Below are 26,352 nucleotides of genomic sequence, written 5' to 3'. Positions count from 1 at the left end.
ATGACTAAACATTAAAAAAAAATTGTAATAAGTTAAAAAAAAGGATGCTGCAACTTAAAACCAAAGATGTAAACTGCCTAAAATCATACATCAATTCACCCAGCAGCTACCCTTGGAGCTCTGGTCCTACTGGCTGTGAGTGGGCTATACCCAGTAAGCTCGGGGAAAGCACAGGGTAACCTAACCCAATGCCCTCACTTCTGTCTCCTCTCCTTTCACCTGTGGCATTCCTGCTTCTACAGCAAACAGTAACTAGCTGTCAGACGTTGAAATTCTATTATTTATAACACAGAGTAGAGAAATACAGAAGACTCTGCAAAGCTCACGAAGCTTAGCATAAACCCAATGACGCTCATTTAGCTGGCGCAAAGCTCACAGGTAAGTCCGGACCACTGCCAGCCTTCTCTTGGCTAAGAAGGGAATAGCTTGCTTGATAATTCACGGTTTCAAGCCGGCCGTCCTGAGCAACCAAGGCCAAAGCCCACTACCACAGCTCCTTCCCAACTTCCTGACTGCCTTCCGGAAAGTCTTCCCTCTGCAGCAGAGTCAAATGCCCGATGAGAAAGCTCTGGCCAGCAGGGACGCGCGCCAACACAGAAAGGATGGCGGGACAGGCGGGAGCCCTAAGCGAGGCTGCAGATGCTGACAGCCAAAGAAACGCCCGCCCGCAGCTCAGCCTGACGCCGCGTGTGGTCACAACGAAGGCTGAGGCTCCAAACACCAGCAGGTCCTATAAGCAGCACCTGCGGCTACAGACCAAAAGACAGTCTCTCGGGTGGTACTTCGACCATGTAGGTCTTTAAATCTAAAGAGACACAGAACAACGTGACACCCATTTCCAAGTGTCTTATTGTCTACAGCAAGTCCAAGTGCTTGTACTGTTCTCACAAGTCCTTGGACCTCAAGCCACATGCATGAAGGTCAGGCAGCAAGAAACCATGGCCGACCCAGGGCCCCAAAGGAGGAGGAGCATGGCAAAGCACAGAGAGCCAGCCAGGGCCTGTCCCCGGACAAGACGAGGCTGGGAAAGGCACTATGAGGCCGCTGTTCAGGCCCCGCAGTGTCCCAGGCCAGAAGGCCACCTGCCATCATTTTAGGACACGTTCTGCCTGAGTCCCCGGCAAACACCTCAATTAATTAACATTTTTAAAGGACCTGAGTTATTTCTCTGTGAGAGCTCACATGTCAATCCCATCCTCCACATAGTCCTAACCTGGAAAAACAAAAACATGGAACGGTCCACCATTTCAAAGTGCAGAGTAAAACGTTTTAGAGAAAAATCTGGTTGGAAACCTACATTACATTCTGAAGAGCAGTTAAGAGCATAGACTGTGGAGCTAAGACGGCTGGGTCAGACTCAGCTCCTGCTGTTCCCAGCCCCATGAGCTCAGACTAGTTATTTGCCTCTCCACTCTACTGTTTCCACAAAATGGGAAAATAAGGGTAACAAAAGAGTTCCACCACGTATAGAGGGCTAAGGAGTTAAAATGTGTAAGTGGTTAGAGTGGCAACACAAAGTGCTCACGTAAGTACGAGCTAAGTAAGTAACATCAATTTACATCTGCTAAATGCAATCAAACAATAATCATGAGTTAGCAAGGAAACAAGCATTTGATTCCTCATAGGCATTTTATTTTTTTAATGCTTATTTTTTTAATGTTCATTTTTGAGAGAGAGAGAGACAAAGCATGAGCAGGGAGGGGCAGAGAGAGAGGGAGACACAGAATCTGAAAACAGGCTCCAGGCTCTGAGATGTCGGCACAGAGCCCGACGTGGGGCTGGAAACCGTGAACCACGAGATCATGACCTGCTCTGAAGTCAGACAACCAACTGAGACACCCAGATGCCCCATAATGTTTATTTATTTATTTTTGAGAAAGAGAGGAGCACAAGCAGGGTAGGAGGGAGAGAGAGAATCCCAAGCAGGCTCCACACTGTCAGTGCAGAGTGAAGTAGGGCTCAAACTCACCAAAAGGGAGATCGTGATCTGAGCCGTGATCAAGTATCGGCTGCTCAGCCGACTGAGCCACCCAGGCGTCCCTGATTCCTCATATCTTTAAAGATAAAGGTATTTTCCTATTTAGTTGCCTGTCCAAAAATGTGTGTCAGTGTTGGGGGTAAGAAGTGGAGGAGGTCAGAGAGGTAAAAAAGAGCACAGAGAACCTAAATGACAAGCCCTGTCCCTTCACCAGAAATGACAACTGTGCCCTGGGTCAAGAAGTGCTCACTCTGATAACCTGTTCACTTTCATACATGGCTGGACCAAAGCAGAGCCAGCAAAATTACATTTTTCAGTCCATTAAGATTTTACCAAAATTCAGTGCAACATAATTTTTGAAAGTTATAAAAATTAAGTTCAGAGGCCAGAACTGTGTGGTACCTCAATGAAAGTACAGGTTAATTTCTGACACAAAACTACAAGTGGCACATTACAATGTGATGGTCAGGTACGTGAATGTGTAGAGCCTGGACTATGATGTCAAAGGCTCTCTCACCTGCTTCTCTGACAGACAGTAAGCGAATGAATGTTAGAAAAAGGAAATAAAATGCTTCCCTTTAAAACAAAAAAGCTGATAGGCTGTTGTTCAGTAGAGTAATACAATGAGTGTGCCCGACTGGCTCAGTTGGTGGAGTGTGGGACTCTTAGTCTTGCAGTCGTGAGTTCAAGCCCCACGCTAGGAGCAGAGATTGCTTAAAAACAAATTATGGGAAGGAAGGAAGGAAGGAAGGAAGGAAGGAAGGAAGGAAGGAAGGAAGGAAGGAAGAAAAAGGAAGAAAGAAAGAAAGAAAGAAAGAAAGAAAGAAAGAAAGAAAGAACATAATGAGGGAAATCCAGAAATATGGGCATTACAATCATTTGTTACGTGCCCAGATGACAGCCACGTAGTCACACGCACTCTTTGGGGAAAAGGATTTGTAGGAAAGACAGTGTGCGTGCTAGGAAGGACACTGGCTTCGGAGTCTGACAGATCGCCCGTGCCGCTTACCAGCTGTGTGGCCTTGGCACGTGACCTCATTCCTCAGCGTCTCCCTTCGCCTCTAAAGTAGGAAACACCACTACCTATTTTACGAAGCATCTGAGGATGTGAAAGCGCCCAGCTGAATGCCAGCAGAGTACGTGTTCAATACACGGTAGCTGTAATGATACACAAATTAATCAACAGCTATTAACGCAATCTATATGTTAAACAGCCAAGAAGCTTTCACGGAGGGTTTACTGTAAGGAGAGCCTCAAATCACATGCCATAAAGCAGTGGCTCTCACACCTCAGCACACCGGTCACTGGCTAGTTAAACAGATTGCTGGGCCTCACCCCCAGCGTTTCTGGGTCAGCTGGGGGAGCCAGGGCCCTGCAATCTGCCTTCCCACAAGCTCTGAAGAGGTGCTGACGTGGCTGGCTGAACACCTCCCGGAAGAGAACCACCGCTCCAAGGGTAGAGAGAAGGAAGAGGGGCCTGACAGTTTCTGTAAAGGTAAGAAGTCAAATACCTAGGCAATGGGATGGTTGAGCAGAAAGGCATAAGGCGGCACTATGAAGAAAACCAAGACAGACAGACAGACAGACCAAGCAGGGACATCAAGGTCAGCTTGGCCAATTAGTATCTCTGGGAGAATCTCATCGCAAGAACTGATAGATTTTGAAGAAGCCATTCAAAGGCTAACTTTCTTACGAGGCTCAGCTCGTATTTGGTGGTTTGAGTAAAATGAGCCATTACGAATCCTGGGAAAGTGAGCCACATGGTGAAAATGACAAGTGCCAGCAGGGATGGGACAGTAGGTAAGGCCAGGCTAAGTCGCACGGAAACGGAAAGAGCAAAAGCAGCGAAGGCCCATTGGTGACTGTGATACAGGTGATCCTGAGGCACCTTTATCCCAACAGCCAGGACCTTTAGAACGTACATTCTACAAGATGGTGGTCCACGAAAGGGTCTACCAGCTAGGAGAATCAAGCCCCATTAGGGCCTACTGTTTATTAATTTGGTGTTACCAGGCATTAATCAGGGGAGCTAAGAGACCGCAAACATAATTCACTCAAATAGGAGAGGAAAACCTTGTATCTCCTCAGTTACCGAACGTGTTCCCTAAGTATAGTGCATAATGTTAGCTGTCACTGCACCTTTATTACTATCTGATTTTTATTTGCCAGAGGAAAAGTCTACAAAATTTGTTTTAAAACAATGCTCACGAATAGACTGTATCTCAATCAACACTTTTAGGTCAATAGTGACAAGATAAAGAGAAACATAACTTAAAATGAAAAAACACACAGGACATCATGGCCCACTGGTCTACATCACTCGAAGTTCAGAGAAAACTGCTGACAGATTATTTTCCATAAAAGACAGGAGAGATCAGGAAATCCTAAGATTGTTCCGGGGGAAAGAAAAGAGTTTGAAACCCTATTCCATATCTTATACCAGAATAAATTTCAGCAATAGCAAAGATATATCAAATATAAACAATGAAACCTCAGAAGTACAAGAAGAAACCATGAGGATCTTTAAAAATAAAATTAGGAAGGTTAACTGGGACCCAAAACCCACAGCCATAAGATAACAGACTAATACATTGTCTACGAAAACAAAAATAATTCTACCCAAGAAAAACCACCATGAGCAAAATGAGAACACAACTGACAAATGGAACCAAATGCTGCCACTCCAACTACAGATTAAGGGCTAATTTACATAAAAGGACCAAAATCCTAGTTGAAAAATGGATATAGGTCATAGACAACTCACAGAAAAGGCATATACCTGAAACTATTGTAGCATTATATGTAACCTATATTTCAATTAAAAGAAAAATAAAAGATACAAGTTAGTTATGCAGGAAAAAATACAAATGCCTCTTACGTACATGAAGTGACGCTTAATTCACAGTTCAAGAAACACCGAACTACAGTGTTACACTATTTTTCATCTGCCAAATTGGCAAAGATCAGATAATAGTATGTTGTGCCTGAAGCATTAATTGGAACAACTTGTGGGAGGCAAGGTAACTGTATCTATCAAAATTACAAACCCACATGTCCTTTGACCCAGCAATTCCACTCAGGAATTTACTCCTTGCAGGTACTAGCAACACGGCAAAATGATATATGCACAGGTTATTTATTGCAGCATAGTCTGTAATAGCTAAATCTGGAAACAACTTCAATGTCCAACCAAAGGGGAAGTATTGTACATTTTGTACATTCGTACAATGGGATATTGTGCAGCTATTGGCCAAATAAAGAAGCTCTTTACACACTGACAAAGAATAATCCTCAAAACGCATTTTATAAAACAAACCAACAAAAAAACAAGGTGCAAAACTGCGCCGATACTAAAGTTTACATTTTTAAAAGAAGGGAGGAATAGAGTATGCCTGAGATTCTTTGTGTAGGACCAGGGGTCATCTCTGGAAATATACACAGGAACTTCACAATGGTTACTTCTGAGCAGGGTAACAGGACGGCTAGGGACAGGTTATGAGAGACTTTTCACTGCAGGCCATTTGAATTTTGAATCATGTGAATATTACATTTTATTTTATTTTATTATTTTATAGAGAGAGTGCAAATGAGTGAGGGGTGGGGGACAGGGGGAGAGAGAGAATATCCCATGAGGGGCAGAGAAAGAGATGGGGGGGGGGGAGAGAGAGAGAGAGAGAGAGAGAGAGAGAGAGAGAAGCAGGACTCACCCGAGCTGGGGCATGAGCTTGCCCGAAGTGGCGCACGAGTGCGCCCAACGAGGGACTCGAACTCACGAACCGTGAGATCATGACCTGAGCCCAAGTCAGATGCTTAGCCGTAACCGACTGAGCCACCTAGGCGCCCACTATTTTCAAGTAGGCTTCATGCCCAGTGCATGATTTGAACTCATGACGCTGAGGATCGAGACCTGACGCAGGATCAAGAGGCGGACGCTTAACTGACTGAGCCACCCTGGCGCCCCTAGGTTACCTATTTTAAAAGTAAAATGTGCCTGGGGGCCCCTGCTGGCTCAGAGGGTAGAACATGTGACTCTTTTTTTTTTTTTAACGTTTATTTTTGAGAGAGAGAGAGAGAGCGAGAGCGAGCATGCACGCACAGAGAGAAAAAGGCTCTGCGCTGACAGCTGACAGCAGAGAGCCAGATACAAGGCTCAAACTCACAAACCACAAGATCATGACCTGAGCTGAAGTCGGACACTCAACCGACTGAGCCACCAGGAGCCCCAAAACATGTGCCTCTTGATCTCAGGGTCGTGAGTCAAGCCCTACCCTGGGCATGGAGCCTACTTCAAAAAAGAAAAAAAAAAAAAAAAACACGAAAAGAAAAGAAAATACGCTTATGAGAAGTCATATTACCTACATCCTAAATGAAGATTTTCAAACTATGTCACTTGAGATAACAAATCTCTTTCACCACCCATTCAAAGTTTACCGAGTTCTGTCTGCGCCGAGCACCGTGTCAGGTGCTGGAGCCTCAGCAGCAAAGACAGTAAACCCTCCTCTCGTGGGCTTTAGAAGGGGACAGTCAGCGGACAAGTCACCCGTGAGCATCAGAGAACGGTAGGGACGGGGAAGGGGAGTCGGAAACCAAGGGTGCGAGGGTGACTGCAGCACACTTCCGGGCAGGGTAACAGAAAGCTTCTTTGACAGCTCGTGTTTGGGCAGAGCTGTGAAGAAGCGGGGGAGGCAGCCCTGTGGCTGGCCCGGGAAAGTAAGCGTGCGACTGAGGGTCGCTGGGCTCCTCCTCAAGGAACAGAATGGAGGGAGTGAGGGCGGGCAAGGTAGCAAACCACACTAGGGGCTTGGGAGAGGGAAGGCACCAGATCCTAATGATGAAAAAGCATCAGAAACTGTTCAGCATTGGAAAAACTGATCTGACCTATATATTGTGTTAAACATCATTCTGGCTGCCACCAGAAGAGCCCGTGAGAAGCAGGGAGCCCACTGAGAAACCACCCCAGTAATAACCCAACTGAGGAGTGATGCTTCCTTACACTGGGGAGGCAAGGGTGGAGGTGGGAAGTGATCAGATTCTGGACGTATCTTAAGTCAGGGCCAAAAGCCTTCACCGCTGAAGGTCTGGACACTGAGAAAAAGAAAGCAGTCACCGGTGACTCCAATTTAGCCCAAGCAACTTTCTACAACGACCTAATAGGTTCATCTAAAAAGAACAAAGCTCAGCTACTCTAGGTTATCAACACCATCAACAAGATGCAATGTTTATCTGCAAACCAAACTAGGGAGCTGCAGGAGATTTTAAAGTTGAAAAAGAATCCATACCTGGGTTCACTCTCTAAATACTTAATGAGCACCCACCCCTGCAGGGACCTAAATTATGCTTAAAATACGTAACTGAGCACCAAAAATGGACTGGCAGAAAAAACAACAAAATACTAACCGCTGCTGGACATGGGATTTTTTTTCTTCTTTGAATTTTCTACCATAAACATACCCTACTTTGAACTGCAGGGGGAATAACTTTCCTTTTTAGTGCCACCAACGAAGGACAAATTCTTACAGGGCAAACTTAATAGTTTGATCAGCAAACTTTTCTTCCAAGAAAACGTTTAAAACTGAACAGATTTCTGTTTTCTTTCATGCCTCCATTGGTTGCCAGTGCTAAGGGAAGGTGTATGGGGAAAACATGTTTGGGAGAAGGGGGGGAAAGAGGAACAAGGGAGAAATGGGGCACACACAACAGCTGGCTGTTCTTTAAATGCAGTAGCTCACAAAACACCAACGAGACAGATCAGAGACTACTTTGTTTAAAAACATTTAACCCAATACCAACCACGTACAAGACAATATGCTCGACAATACTAATGTTCCCACCGTCCAGAAACAAACGACGGTCACTTACACATGTCTCCATTCATTCGGATACTCACAGAGCGCCTATAACGTATCAAAAGCACAAGCCAGCAGTGAACTGGAGAAAATCAGCCCTCCTCAGCTGGCAATCTGCCTTAGGGGGTGGGGAGAGAGGAAGGACACTAAACTTCAAATGCAAGTTACTCCATTATTGCCAAGACACGCGCTAGAGAGACGAGCTGGTGGACGATAGGAGGAGACCTGCCCTAGTCTAGAGGTCAGGGTAAGAGGCCTGGCACAAACCACACAGGAGCTACGATGTGCAGGAGCAGGAATTACGCAGTGAAGGGGAAAGGGGATGGGGAGTGGGAGGGCCCCCACACAAGGGAGCCAGCCCGGAAGCATCTGCGGCAAGAGGGTAAGGAAGCCTGGTGAAAGACACGAAAAGGAAAGCAGGACGCCAGAAAGACACAGTGAAAGGAGGAGAGGATGGAAGGAAAGCAAGGGCCAGCTCGATCAGGGCCCAGCAGGCATGTTGACCACTTTGTTCTCAATGTTGAAAGCAACTCAAACCACTGAAAGATCTTATTGGGCTGGAGTGATGAACAGATTCACTTTTAATTTAATGTTTTAATATGCTTTATTTTTTAATGTTTATTTATTTTGAGAGAGAGCGAGGGTGTGTGTGTGTGTGTGTGTGTGTGTGTGTGTGTGTGTGTGTGTGTCTGCGCGCGTGCGCGCACGCAGGAGAGAGGCAGAGAGAGATTGAGACTCCCAAGCAGGCTCTGTGCCATCAGCACAAAGCACAACGCGGGGCTTGAACTCATAAACCATGAGATCATGACCTGAGCTGAAATGAAGAGTCAGACACTTAAACACCTGAGCCACCCAGGTGCCCCCAGATTCGCTTTTTAAAGATCGCACTGGCTCCTGTGTAGAGAGTAAGTTAGAGCGGAGCACGGGCACAGCAGAAGGCGAGTCAGAGCGGCTGGTGCTCAGGGGAGGCACCATGAGGGCAGTGAAGGTGTATTTCAGAAGTAAAAATCAATCAGGACTCCGGGGGCATCCAGCTGGCTCAGTCAGAAGAGCATGTGACTCTTGATCTCTGGGGTTGTGTGTTTGAGCCCCACATTGGGTGTGAGGATTACGAAAAAAAAAAAAAAACTTAAAAAAATCTACTGGGGCGCCTGTGTAGCTCAGTTGGTTAAGCATCCGATTTCAGCTCATGGGTTCAGGTCATGATCTCACAGGTCATGGGTTCGAGCCCTGCATCAGGCTCCGTGCTGACAGTGTGGAGCCTGCTTAGGATTCTCTCCCCTCTCTCTCTCTCTCTCTCTCTCTCTCTGCCCCTCCCCTGCTCATACTTTTTTTTCTCTCTCTCTCTCTCTCAAAAATAAATAAACTTAAAAAAAAAATCAACCGAGATTCCTGACAGAGGGAAAGCGGGTAGGGGAGAGAGGGAGGCAGAGAAGAAAGTGCCAAAGACAATAATGAAATAGAAAATATTTAAAAGGACACATTGAAAACAAAAACTATGTAAGTTAAAAATAAGGAATAGAAAGACATTCCATGCAAATACTAACAAAAATAAACTGATTTTCCAATCCTCAAAACAGAATTTTGGGCAAAATTAGACATGATCAAGAGTACAATATGCCAACACAAAGAACAATCTACAAAGATTAACAATTCTGAATTTAAAAAAGCAAAAAGTGGGGCGCATAGACGGCTCAGTCAGTTGAGCGTCTGACTTTGGCTCAGGTCATGATCTCACAGTCTGTGGGTTCAAGCCCCGCGTCGGGCTCTGGAGCCTGCTTTGGATTCTGTGTCTCCCTCTCCCCCTCCCTCCTCACACTGTCTCTCTCTGTCTCTCAAAAATAAACAAAAAGAAAATTCAAAAAAGCAAAAAGTGATAGAGAAATTGACAAGTCCAGAATCAGAGATACTTATCACATCAGAAACTGGTAGTCAAAAAAGTTGTAAAAATACAAACACTGCGAACGGCATTAAAAACTTAAACACACACACATACACACACATGCGCACACAGACATGTCATCTTGGCCTAACAAAGAGAATATACATTCTTTTAAATCGCGTGGAAAACATTTTAACTGGACCAAAGAAAAGTCTCATCACATTTCAAGTAGCGAATATCAATAAACATATTTTAGGACCATACAATGCAAATAAATTGATCAATAACAAAATTAAACACCATGAATAGAAACTAAAAAGTGCCTGCTTAGAAATTCAAGGGTTAAAGAGGGACTAAAAATTGAAATAACAAAATATCTAGATCTTAATAACAATGACATCACCACATATCTAACATACAGAAGACTGCTAAAGCAATACTGAGAAGGAATCCTACAGTTTTGAGCACATCATTAAAAATAAAGGCTAGGGGCACCTGACTGGCTCGGTGGATTAAGCCTCCGACTTCGGCTCAGGTCGTGATCTCTCGGTTTGTGGGTTCGAGCCCCGTGTCGGGCTCTGTACTGGTGGTGGGGAGCCTGCTTGGGATACTCTCCGCTCCCCCCCCCCGCCCCTTCCCCACTTGTGCGCGTGCGCTCGCTCTCTGTCAAAATAAAATAAACTTTTTGAAAAAGGGCTAAAAACCTATGTTGTCAAATCAGAAAGCTAGAAAAAGAGCAAACCTAAAGAAAACAGGAAATACAGATTACAACAGATTCACAAACAGTAGCTGAGTATTTGAAACAAAATCTTAGTTGACAGACTCTTGTAACCCTGTTCTGGGAAGAATTAAAATACGAACAAGAGGGCAAAGCCCAGCTAGTGCCTGGGCCCCAGAGCAGGTCACAGCTCTGCAGAGGAGGGGAGCACACTTCCAACCCAGTCATGGCCACATCCACAATCGCCAACAGACGGTCCAGACAACGAAAGGCAACAGGAACAGGAGAAGGAACTGGCAAAAGTCACCATCAGGAAGGAAGGTCTGGGATCTGGAGCCGATGGTGACAGAGAAGGAGCTTTGCCAGAGCACATACCTGTCCCAACCACTGGATCCATGCTTTCAAGGGAACACCCACTGGATTAATTTACTGCAGTAAGCACTTTTTCCTTTGGGGAAGGGGGGGGGGGGGGGGAAGACATAAACAATTTTAGAAAACAGAGAGACTTAGAATAGGAGAGAGCAAGGAAAAGCAAACAGGGCCCAGTTCAAGGTGAGGTAGGTGGGGAAGAAAAAACTGGCAAAGGGGATGAAGTAGTGAATGGCCAGAGAGGCGTGGGTCAAAAAGGGAGAAAGTGTCAGGGCACCTGGGTGGCTCAGTTGGTTGGGTGTCTGACTTGATTTTGGCTCAGGTCATGATCTCACTGTTTGTGGGACTGAGCTTCCCCCTCCCCCCCCCCCCCCCATCGGGCTCTGGGCCGACAGCACGAAGCCTGTTTGGGATATTCTCTCTCTCTCTCTCTCTCTCTCTCTCTCTCTGCCCCTCCCCCACTCATACTCATGCACTCTCTAAATAAATAAACTTTTAAAGAAGTTTCTTTGAAAGAAATAGTAAGAAAAATAAAAATAAATAAATAAATAAAGCGGGAGCCAAGGTCACACTGGAGCAGGACAATGTTTCTAACTGAACTAGTAACTTAGGGCTGAAGCCCATTCAGCCCCCACTAAGACCTGGGGCATCACTATGGAAGTCCGTGCCCCGGGTGGACTAGAGAGGTGGCTGGGGGTGGATGAGGAAGCCAAGGTGCCCCAGGCGCTGTGCAGCGGACGCAAAACCTCCCCAGAGGTCGCCAGGACCGGAGTGGGAAGGAAGGATGGGAGGCAGGGACTAAAGACTTCAACGAGCAGAGGCGGCCACGAGGAAGAAGGAGAAAGGCAGAAGAGTCTAAAGGGCAGAGCCTTCGGAGGGACACCAGGAGTGGCAAATGGACCGTGCAGCAGTCAGGACTCTGCCCTTCCGGCTCTACCTGCGCCCCACTTTCGGAGCAAGCTGAGCCAATCCCGACCTCGGTCCTGCTAGCACACGCACACCTGCTCCAAGATCCGGAGGAAAGAAAAGCACCATGTCAGGAGTTGTACAGTTTCCCGTGATTAAGTGGGAAGAAGGAAAAGGGACTGCAAGGGACAGCATGAGCAATTCTGCTTGGGACACGAGCACAAGGAAGATGCAGCTTCCAAACAAAGCTAGCTCCAGATGATCAAAGCTCTAGCCACAGCCTCCTCTTGCAAAAGCCCAGAGGAACAGCACAAGATTCGAGGTCGGGACTAATTTCTAAGGAGCCTCTCAACAAAAGCAAAAGGAGTCGGCAATCCGGCCTCTGCGAGCTTTGGTAACTAACAGCGACCATATTTGGCTTGTGACAGGGATTTTAAAAGATCATCTCATTTACTCAAATAAATCCTCAGAGGACTACAATCTCAACGAATTCGTTCATTTAAAATCGACACAATGTGCCTATTATGTACAGGCTCTGTGATGGATATGGGTGAATAAGATGGCTTCTGCCCTCAAGATTGCACAATCCAGTGGGGGAGACAGAGATTCAAACAAAAAATTCCAAATTGTATGAAAAAGTGGAAGGGCATTCATAGCAGTCAAACAGCAAGAGCAAAGGAAAGAGAGGTTTCTTTTTTTTTTTTTTTTAATGTTTATTTATTTTGGGGGGGGGGGGAGCAGAGAGAGGGAGAGAATCCCAAGCAGGCTTCATGCTCTCAGTACAGAGCCTGATGCAGGGCTCGAACCCACGAACCGTGAGATCATGACTTGAGCAGAAATCAAGGCGGATGCTTAACGACTGAGCCCCCTGGCTGCCCCTAGGAAGGAGGTTTCTCAACTGCGCAGGAATACAACGCAGCCCGGCCATCCTCCAACTGCAGTGCGTTGCCTTCCCCACTGTATTCCTGCATCTCACCAGGAGCTCAAGGAAAAATCTGTTCCATCTGGGTCCCTGACACCTGAGCCGGTGTGAGACGCTCAGTGTAGTCTGCACCTCTTGGTTGCCTACCCAGCACCTAGGTGTAGATCTGTTCTCCTGTCTGCTACCTACTCGCAGCTCCAGAGTGGGCTCCAGGGAAATCAGGGTATGAGAGAATCCAATCTCCTTGCCAGAAGTCACTCGGTACATACCTCCCTGGCCATGGGAATGGGCTGGTAATCCAGTCTGGGGCAAAAGGTCCAAGAGGAGGTTTGCCAGCGGCCTCAACGAAACAATCTTTCTCACTCTCCTGAGAAAATGACTAGAAGACCTGTTCACTCTCATCCTGGATACTGGCTCTCGTTCTGGACCATGTGTTACAGAAATGTGAAGCCTGGACCTCTACCACCGTTTGGCCACTTCGGCCAGGCTGACACAAAGTGGAAAGCAGAACCAAGAGAGTCTCAGCCAAACTGAGCTGGCACCTGAAGCCCACCTCACCCCTAGAATTTTCAACATAAGCCAATGCATCCCCTTTAAAGTTGAAACACCTTGTTGGAGCTGGGTTTCCTGTTACTCGTAAACCAAATCATACCTAACATATTTGAAGTACATTAAGTCATAAAAACTACCAGCAAATCACCATCCACCAGCTCCTGTTACAGCACATTTCAATGTTTACCTCTTGCTCCTACAAAAGTCTTTGTTGAACCGAATTCTCAAATATTAAAATGTAAATCTCTTCCCTCATCTTCAAACTTTGGAGGACAACTAGTTTATCTATAAAAATTTACTTGAAAAATTTACAAATTTAACCACAAAAAGGATGAAAATTATTCAAGGTAAAAACAAATACACACACACACACCCCTAAGCAAAGTTACAAGCCCGATGACAAATGAAAGAAAAAACATCTGTAATTCGTATCACAAAGGGCTAATCTCCCTAATATACATAAAGAACTCCTTTTTTTAAAACTTAAGATACCCAACAACCAAACAGAAACATGAGCAAGGGATATGAGACAGTCTGTAGAAAAAGAAATACATTCAATTCTTAATATATAGAAAGATGCTCAAGCACTCTCATCACATGGGAAAAACAAAAACAATACAAATTTCTCCCCTATCAGATCGAATGCAAGTTCGACAACATGCCCTGTTGGTGAGGCTGTGGTAAAACAGGTATTCTCATGTGGGAGTACAAAATGATACAACCCCTCCCTTGGGACGGTGATTTGATGATACATGTCAAAAATGCATAAGGGGGCACCTGAGTGGCTCAGTCGGTGCACAAAGCATCCGACTTTGGCTCAGGTCATGATCTGAAGGTTCCTGAGTTTGAGCCCCGCACCAGGCTCTGTGCTAACAGTCCGGAGCCTGGAACCTGCTTCAGATTCTGTGTCTCCCTCTCTAACCCTCCCCTCTTGCCCTCTGTCTCTCTCAAAAATAAATAATAAACATTAAAAAAAAAACTTTAATATGTAGGCATCAACCCTCTGCCCCAGCAGTACCTCCTCTGGAAATACATCCTGTTAATATACCTGCCTACGTGCAAAATAATATACATGCAAAGTTATTTACTGCAGCGTTATTTGTAATAACAATAATTAAAGATAGTGATATGTATCCATAGCACAGAATAAAAAGCAATTATAAAAAAAGAGTGAAGAAGCCCTCTATTTACACATATGGTAAGCTCTCCAATATATATATAATTAAGTGGAAAAAACTGAGACACAAAATACCATAGTGTGCTCCCTCAATTTCTTCTCTCCTCAAATGTCATCTTATTCTTACAGCAACAGAAGGATGAGTCAAAAACAAATACAATGATTATAGGCAGAGGGAGAGAGCTTTGCAGGGAGAACAGAAATGGAAGCTAAGCATCTCTGAACAGAAAGTGTTGTACAGTTTTGATGTTGGAAGCACATAAAAGTCTTCCATAATTAAAACATTAAATTAAATTTTTTCTAATAGATTTACTGAAGTATAATTAATATACAAGGAACTGCACATGTTAAATGTATACAGTTTGAGTTCAGACAGATGCACACACCCATGATACCATCACCATAACCAAGGTAACAGACACGCCCAACACCTCCCAAAGTTTCCTCATGTCCCTTCGTTTTTGTTTTTGTGGTAAGAACACTTAACATTAGATCTACCCTCTTAAATTCTGCAGGGCACAACACCATGTTGTTAACCATAGGCCCTGCTGTAGAGCAGATCTTTAGAATCTATTCATCTAGCATTAACTGGAACTTACACAAAATTAAATTTAAAAACAATCCCTCGTGTTCTAAAACTGGACTGTGGTAACCGTTGTGCAGCTTGGTAGATTCACTAAAAATCACTGAATTATACACTCGAAATAGATGGCAGGAAGGTACGATAATCTGACTGAGAACTAAAGGAAGCCAGTAAACGCCAATGTCTCTCCAACTTCAGTGAGCACACGAACTACCCGGAGACCCTCTAGGAATGTGGAGTTTGGTTCAGTAAGTCTGGCATGAGGCCTAATTCTGTACTTCCCAGAGGCTCCCAGGTGACGACGCGGATGGTGCTGGTCTGTGCACCACACTCTGAGGCTGTCCAAGCTGCCAACTAGAGGGGCTTGGCTTTAAGAAGTAGTTGAGAAATTGGGGCAAAGGACAGATACCAAGTGGGCGGGGGCCAGAAAAGGCCTTTTCTTCCCTTCTGCTGTCGGCGTTGATTGAGTCCGGGTTAGAACGGACGGTGAGTGCGAGGGGGTTATAATGACTAGCCACAGCATTTAAGATAGGAGTCTGCTGGAGAGAGTGGCAGTGTAGTAGGAGCCAAAATCTCTGACATATGATGGGAAGTGATGAGGGTCCAACGAGGGACGGGGTTGATACAATCCGATGACCCGAGTGCCGAAAGGACAGTGTGCTAGGAGTCCCACAGGAGGACCAGATACTAATGTAGTACGTTACCTCAGAAGTAGTACCAAAAGAAAGAATACACGTTAAAAAAAAATCATTTTAAAAATCATACTAAGAGTTCCAGAAGCTAGGATATAGCCAACATTTGGATGATCGTCAAGAAAGAAAATAATTGGGGCGCCTGGGTGGCTCAGAGAGTTGAGCGTCCGACTTCGGCTCAGGTCATGATGTCACAGTCCGTGAGTTCGATCCCCACGTCGGGCTCTGTGCTGACAGCTCGGAGCCTGGAGCCTGCTTCGGATTCTGTGTCTCCCTCTCTCTGCCCCTCCCCTGCTCATGCTCTGTCTCTGTCTCAAAAATAAATAAAAACGTTAAAAAAAATTAAAAAAAAAAAAAAGAAAGAAGATAATCTTGTCCTCTAATCAGGTCTAATCAGGTCTTGCTAAAGCCTCAACCCTCACAGTGACTCTTCAAGGAGTCATGCCACATCCTCAGGCCTTGAGTCTCTAGTCGCCTTGGTTTAAAATCCCTTCTCCCTTCACCCCACCCACCTATCAGAATTCAGTTCATAAAGCTTTTTTTTTTTAATGTTTATTTATGGCAGCGGGGGGGGGGGGGGGGGGGAGATGGGGCAGAAAGAGAGGGACACACAGAAACCGAAGCAGGCTCCAGGCTATGAGCTGTCAGCATAGAACCTGATGTGGGGCTTGAACTAACAAGCTGAGAGATCATGACCTAAGCTGAAGTCGGACACTTCATAGACTGAGCCACCCAGGTGCCCCCAGAACTCAGTTCAAACATCACCTTGTTAAAGCCTCTCCCTTTCTACTGCAACTAAGACAAATATCACATTGTAACACTGTATCATAATCATCTATGATCTGAACCAATGAAACACTCTTACAAGACTCAACCTTGTAAGTACTTCTTGTATTCCTCCCTCTAGTTAGGGCAGCAAGAGTAAAGGAATAATCCAGAAGAGAAAGAAAAACAACACAAGACATGGCCAACTTAGAATCCTAGATAATCAACTGCTGAGTGAAAAGCCACCCCAAGTACCAACAGACGCCTCTTCACACAGCTAGAAGTGTTACTTAACAGGACAGGAGAGACCGGTCACTCTTACATTCCATCACACGTGACACAGGAGAAAAGGTAAATTGAGACTTATCAAAACCAGGGTGCTTAAGCTTTCTGTGCTATGGACTCCTCTCACAATGATGTTTTTAAATACAAAAGATTACAAAAGAGATCAATTATTAAAACAGTTAGTTATAGGGGCGCCTGGGTGGCTCAGTCGGTTAAACGGCCGACTTTGGCTCAGGTCATGATCTCACTGTCCGTGGGTTCGAGCCCTGCGTCGGGCTCTGTGCTGACTGCTCAGAGCCTGGAGCCTGTTTCAGATTCTGTGTCTCCCTCTCTCTGACCCTCCCCCATTCATGCTCTGTCTCTCTCTGTCTCAAAAATAAATAAACGTTAAAAATTTTTTTTTTAAACAGTTAGTTATATAAAAGTTTCTTCAGGTCACATTGTAACAAGCTCTAGTGCAGATCCACTAACCACTGTAACTTCGAGGTAGTGATGACTGTGACATCTATCCACCTGCAACAACCATAATGTGATACGCAAACACCTGTGATTTTCACTGGTGATAAAGTCACAAGTCTGTTACATTGCCTCTGTGATTTGCTGACTAAATCCACAACTGGAAGGACACATTCGAATTCGGTTACAGTTTTTGCCCATCTAGGTTGATACATCCCCTAAATTCTACTCCGATTAGGCAGCACTAATAAGTGAATAGTGTGCACGTCTCACCACTACTTACTCGCCCATCTCACCACTGGATGGTAGGCACTTGAGGCCAAGGACTACGTCTTACTTGCCTTTGGGTCTACAGGTCCGATACATGTTAGCTGGATGAGTAAGTCATTTTCTATTCCACTGGACTGTGAGCTCCTTGATGGCAGAGGTTCAGTCTCAACAACACAGAGCAACCACTCAAATCTTGATAGAATGAATGAGTGTGTATCTTATCTCCTTGGTCGAACGATAATCCTCTCAAGGTCAGGGATCATGTCTCCTACTTCTTTGATTTCCCATAGTCTAGTGTCCTGCTTTTCACACAAAACCACTCAAATATTTGTTAAATGAGACATTAAGACAGCGCCTCTGAAATGAAGATCAAAGTAAGTAAAGAGAAGGAGCACCTGTACCAGTTCTGCTGTAACAGGGAAACACGGGCAGTGCAGCAGTGAGGCCGGACTGCACCAACCAAAGGAAAGACTGAGCCAGGCCACAGAGCTCATCTGCAATGTGGCTGCTTGAGAAGACGCGAAAACATTCCTATTCTTACTTGTAAAATACAAAAACCTTCTAAGTTCCTTCTTAACCTTGCTTCTTTGTTAGGCTGCTTCTTTCTTACAAAATCTTGCCTCTTTCTTGTAAGATCTACATTTTCCTACTGCTACAAAATAAAAACATAGCAGAGATTGACTTGGCATGTTTTTAGTACAATATACCCTACTTTTTAAAAATCCATATTACAAAAGAGAATGCAAAACAGGGCTCAATTTACAAATTACCAACTGGCAGAGGAGCTGTGAAGTTGAGAAAAATGCTAAAAGGTAAGAGCGATCGCCAGCTCAACCTCAACCAGAGATGAAGATGAAGCATTTCTGAAGTTACGACTACGAAGACGCAAGTTTTAAAATTTACAAAAATGCGATCTATATGCACTTCAGGGCAAATCATCTGTTTGAAATCCAACCCAATATTCTTCTCCATCTAGGCAGAGAAACACTTCTCCACCTCACCTTTACTCCCGAACTCCACTTGGTATTTGCATTGCTTATACCACGTGCACAGCACAGCCTTCTACTTTGTAATCCAATTATCAGCACAAAAAGACAAGCTCCTCACTCACGGACGGAAGGGTCTTCCTTCACCTTCACAACACCCGCAACAGACACCAGTACCTTGTACATAACAGGTCTGCAATAAACTCTTGATTAATGAGGATTTTTTCCAAAGCCAGACATACCTTGCACTGTATTATAAAAAAACAGACGCCGGGGCACCTATGTGGCTCAATCCAACCCCTGATTTTGGCTCAAGTCATGATCTCAGGCTCTGCATTGACAGTACAGAGCCTGCTTGGGATTCTCTCTCTCTCCCTCTCTCTCTGCTCCTCCCCGGCTCTCTCTCTCAAAAGAAATAAACTTTAAAAAATAATAAATAAATAAATCTTAAAAAAAAAAACACACAACAACACAAAGATGCCAAATTTTCAGAGAATAAGGTAACTCGTCACTGACAATTTAAAATGTCCTGGGGTGCCTGGATGGCTCAGTCAGTTAAGCAATCGACTTTGGCTTAGGTCGTGATCTCCCAATTTGTGAGTTTGAGCCCCATGTTGGGCTCTGTGCTGACAGCTCAGAGCCTGGAGCCTTGCTTGGGATTCTGTCTCCCTCTCTCTGCCCCTCCCCCACTCTCACTCGCTCACGCGTGCTCTCTCTCAAAAATAAAAATAAACATTAAAAAGATGGTAATTAATGATAAATAAACAAAATGTCCTGAAAATTGGGGTGCCTGGGTGGCTCAGTTGGTTAAGTGTTCAACTTCAGCTCAGGTCATGATCTTACAGGGTTCGTGGGTTCAAGCTCTGCATTGGACTCTGTGCTGACAGCTCAGAGCCTGAAGCCTGCTTTGGATTCTGTGTCTCCCTCTCTCTCTGTTCCTCCCCCACTCATGCTCTGTCTCTCTCTCCTTCAAAAGTAAAAAACATTAAAAAAATAATTAAAAAAATAAATTTAAAAAGGGGGGGCACATGGGTGGCTTAGTCACTTAAGCGTCAGACTTCAGCTCAGGTCATGATCTCATAGCTAGCTGGTGGGGTTGAGCCCCTCCAGGCTCTGTGCTGACAGCTTGGAGCCTGGAGCCTGCTTCAGATTCTGTGTCTCCCTCTCTCGCTCTGCCCCTCCCCTGCTAGCTCTCTTTCTCTCTCTTGAAAGTAAACATTTAAATAAACAAATAAAAATAAAATCTCCTGAAAATTAAAACAGAGAATGTCTACCAACTGAAGTTATTTCTGCTTTTGAAGTTTATTCCTACATAACCAAATAGGGCCACATTTCATATTTCTTCACAAACTAATCTCACTGAAATATAAATAAAATTGTTCTCTAAGATATCAGATTACAAAAATCTTCACATTTATTTTTAAAACAAGGTTCTTAGGCATATAGCCAAACTAGTCAGTGATAAAATCCACTGTTTTGATTCTTGCTCAAGTTTTCTACCAAAGCACAATAAATACTTAAATAAATGAAGTCACTAGATTAATTCAATGATAATAAACATAGGTGACAAGTTTCTTAAGGGCAGAGACTTCGTCTAAACCCAGCATCTAGAGGAGCACCTCCTATCTGCTAAGCGTGCCCCACAACTATTTACTAAAACAATGACACTCATGACTATCTCATGGGTCTCTAGGACACATTCTGAGAGCTGCTTACCATCGGTCATATCCACCCATTCTGTCTTTCAAAAATCTCATCACCATCCTCTTCTTCAAGGTCAACAGAACCAAAGAATCATATGAAAGTTTCTCTACCTGTTCTAAGAGACAAATTAAGATGCTTCCCTTCAGTATATAAGATTTGATAGTCAAATAAGTATCAATATTTCAGAAGACATTAAGTAGCCCTTGATGGGAAAAAAAACTACGGTTTCCAATTTCACATGTGCCCCACTAAATTAAGCACAACACTTCTCAAAGTAAATTTGATATAAAAAGCTTTGGTCTCCTAAGCCTCTTTCTAAACTAGAAATGGAGAGAGCAGAGAGATGTGAAAATTACAAATGGAGGGAAGGGTGTGAACATGACCTTCTCTGGAGCAGTCCAGTATCTAAAACTAGTCTGTGGAAAAAAACCTTTCAAAGGCTTCTAGCTCACCCTCCCACACAGAGCATGAATCCCTCAGTCACCAACAGGTGCTCCTACAGTCTTTGAGAAAGAGACAGACTATCTCCCACACAGAATGCTCATTCTCTCCCAAGCCAACCCATTGCACTCCTGGACAACTCTCGCTCTGAAAATATTCTAGCTGTTATTAAATGACTCTTCTGGCCAAAGCTTCACATCAACACAGTGAGTGCTTTTCTAGCATAAACACCTAGAATCACAACGTGTTCAACTTGCTTTCACAACACACCCCACACTCCTCAATTCTCATTAAAGAAGTAGGCAATGATTCCAAGACATGAAGACATCTTCCCAATAAAAAGATGCATTTATTTTCATTAAAAAAACTATTGAACACAGACTCCTACAACCTTCAGAGTTGAAAAGACCTTGAAAGCCATCCAATTCTACTCTTCCCCCCTCCCCCCCCCCCCCCCCCCCCCCCCCCCCTAGGAATTGCTTCAGTAACACTTCTGGGCAGCACATTTGTGGCCTGGAATCTTAAAATAGGAGGGGAAAAGTAAGTCTCTTTGATTTGAATGTTAAGTAGTTCTGAGTATAGTTTTTACAAGTTGTCTGTTAGTACCTAGATTTGTTAGGTAATGTGGTTTGACAGAAGTAGATCAAAAGTAATCTGTGTCATTTGGTTACTTTCCATTACTTCATGGTCTCTTGCTACACAATCTCCCAGTTGTAAGAAAGCTAAATTTGTTACCTACTAACAATAATTTTGAATGTCTTTTTTAAACTGTGAGCCACGAGGCGCCTGGGTGGCTTAGTCAGTTAAGCGTCTATTCTTGATATCGGTTCAGGTCATAATCCCATGGTCGTGAGATTGAGCCCCACGTTGAGCTCTGCGTTGAGTGTGGAGCCTACTGGGGATTCCCCCTCCTCCAGCGCCCCCCCCCCACCCTCTCTGTCTCTCTCTGTACCTTCCTTGCTCATTCTCTCTCTCTCAAAATAAATACATAAGCTTAAAAAAAAAAGAAAAAAAAAGATGTCAGCCACTAAAAATATCCATTTGGGAGCCCAAAATTAAATAGGCTTTTTAGCTTGTAAAAATCTTTTTTAAAGTATGGCACAGATGGACATAGATATTTTATTCAGTCATTCACTCAACAAATAAATAGTTAGAGCCTACTTTATGGTGGACACCGTGCTGGGCACTAGGAAAACAGTGAAAGCAGAAAAGACAAGATCTCTCTTCTGAGAGAGCTTTGTTTATAGAGAGACAGATTATAACCCAGAGAATTACAAATTGAGAAAAGTGCTAGAAAGGCAAAGTTCAGGATGTTATGAGAACATGTAATAAGGAAAACTGATCCAGCCTGGGAATTCAAAGCAGGATGTGCTATGGAAGTGATGTCTAAACTGAGATCTGAATGGTTGCCATTCATATTTATGTAAAATTGGATCTCATAAAATGAAAGGGTTGGTCCAATAAGCCCAGCTACCTTCGGCATCTTTATAAAACCATCTCTTAAAAAAAAGAAAAGAAAAAAAGGGAAGGCCAGCACTTAATAAAAAGGTGTAAAGGCCAGTAGTTGACAATTCTTTGGAGAGGGGCAGGGTCTTGCTCTACTGCAGATCCCCCATCTAGAATAATTATCATCATAGTAGTCCCTCAAATCTTTGTTGAGATGATTAGCGTCAGGATTAAATCAGTGCTCATATTATCTTCAGTTAAGCAAAATAACTTCACAAAACTATATCTCCGTACACAAGAACTCCACTGCAAAATTCAACTGCAAAAAGAAGACGCTTTCTTGTACCTCACAGGACTGCTATCAAGATTCGAAGAGATAATATATGGCAAAATGCTGGGGTAGATCTTGCAGTGCTCGGAGGCCATGGCATCCGCGTGATCAAAAAGCTTGATCGGTCCCTTCTCACTACGACAGTTCTTTAGATTCAGCTATGCTTCATCTTCCTGACCATGAGAAAGAAAAAAAAACAAAACTGTAACACAGGTTTGCACTCCCTCTCTAGCCTTGGCTTCCTCAGAGAGGGTGAGACTGCAAAAGCTGAAGGTCCCGTTTAGCTCTACAAACTGACCTGTAAATCTATTTAAAGGGCCAAGAATACACTCCTCAGTTCAGATTTGAGATGACCTCGTCATCCACTCCATCCCCCCACAACTCCATACTTCCTTTTAGGAATGGCAGCACACAGCTCGTGATTTAAGTATTCAAAGACCTATTTTCCACTTATTTCACATGCAGATTTAAGCCGAATGTATGTTTCCAAATTAGACCTTCCGAATGATCCGACTAATTGTTGTAAAACTTTGTACGCCCCAATTTAAAAAAATGAATAAAAACAGTCAAAATGACCAACTGTAAGAACAGAGTTATAACTCCTATCTGAGTAGGAAATTATCTGCTCTATTTTAAAATCAGAAAAGACAGGGATGCCTGGGTGGCTCAGTCGGTTGAGCATCCGACTCTTGATTTCTGTTCAGGTCGTGATCCCAGAGTTGTGGGAACAAGTCCCTCAAGGGACCAAGCATGGAGTCTGCTTAAGATAGTGTCTGTCTGTCTCTCTCTCTCTCTCTCTCTCTCTCTCTCTCTCTCCCCCCTTCCCTCTCTCTCTCTTCCCGCCCCCCCTTGCACATGCACCGCATGCTCTCTCAATATAAAAATTTTTTTTTAATTTAAAAAATCAGAAAAGACAATCTCAAAAACAATCACACACTCAGAAATAACAGTAAGTAAATGCAAACGCATTCATGGAAAACAGTTTTAGAAAATCATGATGAAGAAGAGAATGGAAATGTCCACCATATAATGCTATGTTACTGCATGAAAATTAAATTTCACAAAAAGTCATAGAACTCACATAAATTATGCAGCTAGAGGCAAATCTACATGTTTAAGATTTGTCTTATTTAAAATAATTTTGGGGTGTGGTTTTGAAAAGGTCTCCTAGGGGCGCCCGGGTGGCTTAGTCGGTTAAGGGTCTAACTTCAGCTCAGGTCATGATCTGGTGGTTTGTGAGTTCGAGCCCCGCGTCGGCTCTGTGCTGACAGCTTGGAGCCTACAGCCTGCTTCAGATTCTGTGTCTCCCTCTCTCTCTCTGTCCCTCCTCCATTTGCGTGCTCTATCAAAAATAAACAAACATTAAAAAAAAAAAAAAATTAAACCTTGGGGCACCCGGGTGGTTCAGTTGGTGAAGTGTCCGACTTCAGCTCAGGTCATGATCTCATGGTGAGTTCAAGCCCCATGTCAGGCTCTGTGCTGACAGCTCAGAGCCTGGAGCCTGTTTCAGATTCTGTGTCTCCCTCTCTCTCTGCTCCTCCCCTGCTCATGCTCTGTCTCTCTCTCTCCCAAAAATAAATAAACATAAAAAACATTTTTTTAAAAATTACACCTTGGAAAGCTCTCCTAGTTTTAACCTTCATCGAATAGCATCCAGCTAAGAGAACACAACTATGATACTTTCAAGCAAGAGAGCTGTTCTGATGATGCAAACCACAGCCACCAGATCCAGATAAGGTTTGCCACCAGAATGCTTCAGAAATAATACACTTCAAAGAAAAAGAAAAAAAAAAAAAGGTAACATTGACACTAGTAATTGCTGGTAAATTCAGCGGCTAAGCATTTTTAAAATTTTACATGAATTTTAGTAACTTAAATTCTAAACTTATTTCCACAGAAAAAGTTGATCCTTTCAGTCCTAGTATCAATGTCAAGATAGCAGTTTCCCATTTGACAGTTACGTTAAAAAAAAAAAACATTTATTTATTTGTTTATTTACTGAGAGAGAGAGAGAGCGCGCGCGCGCGAGCACACAGGGGCAGGCCAGAGAGTAAGAGAGAGAATTCCAAGCAGGCTCTGGCCCGACGTGCAGCTCAAACTCATGAACCATGAGATCATGACCTGAGCTCAAGTCAGACACTCAACCAACTGAGCCACCCAGGTGCCCCTGACATTACTCTTAATGCTTATTTTAACTATATTTTACACCTGCTGAGGGTTTCAGGCTTTGAAGTTCATTACAGTTATAGTATAAATTACAATGTGAGTACTGCCATGTTCTCTTTTTAAAGAGGTGCGGATAGAAGCTAAAGAACTCATCCAAGGTCACCCAACAAGTCAGCAAAAAAAGTTGAGAGCAAGCCTAAAAGTTTAGCTCCTAGACTACTAACTACTTGACGCTTTCTCAATTCCAAAAGAGAAAAAATGAAGTCAAGCGATTTACCTTCAGTAATACCAAACCTCAAACACAGTAGAACACATCACAAACGCTAACCGAAAAGATGCACCCTGGCCAAATGAGAAAACTTGCTACAACAGGACACCACCCTCCTTTCCCTAGGTCTTGAGAAACCAAGCAAACGTACTGCTTCTGGATACATTACATCTTAGAGAACGTCCACTCTTCAGTGTGTACGATTTGCTTTCACACTAACCAAACACTTAAAAATTAATCTGTTATCACCTTTATCCATGCCTACGTGCTGTGGGACGCATCAGTGTCCTTATTCTCCCAAAAGTCAAAGACCACAAATCTCAAAGGTAAGCAGTTCTCAGTGAGAACACAGCCAATAAAGGAAAGGCTCTAATAAAGTTGCTCCTTTTGAAGAGATCTTTTTAAAGGATGATTACATGCTTCACAAAATTCATGTGAAGTCGCCCGTCAAGAAAAAAAGTGATTCTTGTAAAGTAGCTTTTAAGGCATATCCCTCCCTCTTTGGGACATAGTCTGACTTGCTGGACAAGAACAATCTGGGCACGCTCACACAGAACACCCATGAACCAGCCTGGTTCATGAAAACATCATTTCGACCTCCCAACTGTAGTACTCAGTCCTTCCCATACCACAAGGGCCAAGATGACCCTCTTTAACAGTCTCTCGGGGGAAGGCGCCCCGGCGGAGAAAGTGACAGCCGTCCTCCTTCTGATGTTTTCGGAAAGAGTCTTAACACCAGCAGAGGCTCCTAGGAAGTGTCAGTGCGGTCGGTAGCAGGTGGAGTAGCCCTCAGTGCCGAGCAGGTCCTTTCCGACCTAGTCTCAAGCCCTCCGCTGCCGCCCGGATTCCGCCTTCCAGACCTTCCCCAGCCGCCCCGCGCCCCCATTCTCTAGCCCAGAGCGAGACACACAACTCCCGGGAGGCGAGGCAGCCTAAGCAGACAAGACGGCCACCCCACCTCTTCCGGGGACTCGCAGGCCCGCTCCCTGGCAGTGTCAGAGCCTGACGGACCCTGCCAGAGAGAAAGCAACTGTCCCCTTCTGGGGCCTCCCAGGCGGAACCCCGTGCCCCACGGCCCCTTTCCGCCGCCCCCACCCCTCTGAAACGCCACCTTCCTTATTCGTGAATCCCCCTTCCTCAGGAGCACCCCAGTGGAGTTACCGGCCCACTCAAAAGTAAGAGCGACCGCCACCCCTATCGGTCACCCTGGGCCCCGCTGTCACCGCCCTGCTCCTGGCCTCCGCCCACGCCCCTGGCGGGCCCCGGTGACGCCCGGGTCGGTACCTTGCGGACCCCCTTGTAGATATAGAAGTAGAGCTCCCGGCCCACATTGAAGCAGAGGCGGTCGCCGTTGCCAGACTGGTCGTTGAGGTTTACGAAGGAGACGCGGACGGGGTTGGATCCCTGCGAGTTGAAGGGCACCCGGTTGGGCCGGCTGTACTCCGAGTGCGGCAGCAGCTTGTACAGACCTTCCCGAGTGGTGAATTGGGTCTTAATCTCGTTCATCTCCTTCCCTCCTCCCTCCGTCGCCATCTTGGAAAGCAGCGTTCATCCTGCCCTAAGTGCCCGGATCACGCCCACCGCGCAGGCGCCGTGCTGGGCTCTCGCT

At 44.7% G+C, this 26,352-nt stretch overlaps 1 protein-coding gene across 16 annotated transcripts in view; it reads right to left on the bottom strand.

The window, feature by feature from the left end:
* Positions 1-26,347, bottom strand: part of WDR20 (WD repeat domain 20) — a 65,388-nt gene extending 39,041 nt beyond the window's left edge. For 3 of the 16 annotated variants that reach the window (XM_006933136.4, XM_019833639.3, XR_002159020.3), the window contains exon 1: positions 26,028-26,338. In XM_006933136.4, coding sequence (XP_006933198.3) covers positions 26,028-26,276 — 249 coding nt within the window. In that variant the 5' untranslated portion in view covers positions 26,277-26,338. Of the gene's footprint in view, positions 1-22,324; positions 22,483-26,027 lie in introns of those variants that run through there. The other 13 variants (XM_045060535.1, XR_006600012.1, XM_023256050.2 and 10 more) reach the window with 11 other exon arrangements.
* Positions 26,348-26,352: the final 5 nt, after the last annotated feature.

Source organism: Felis catus, chromosome B3, assembly GCF_018350175.1.
Source record: "Felis catus isolate Fca126 chromosome B3, F.catus_Fca126_mat1.0, whole genome shotgun sequence".
Lineage (NCBI taxonomy): Eukaryota > Metazoa > Chordata > Mammalia > Carnivora > Felidae > Felis > Felis catus.
Note: the sequence above shows the minus strand (reverse complement) of the source record. Positions and strands in the feature narration are given on the sequence as shown.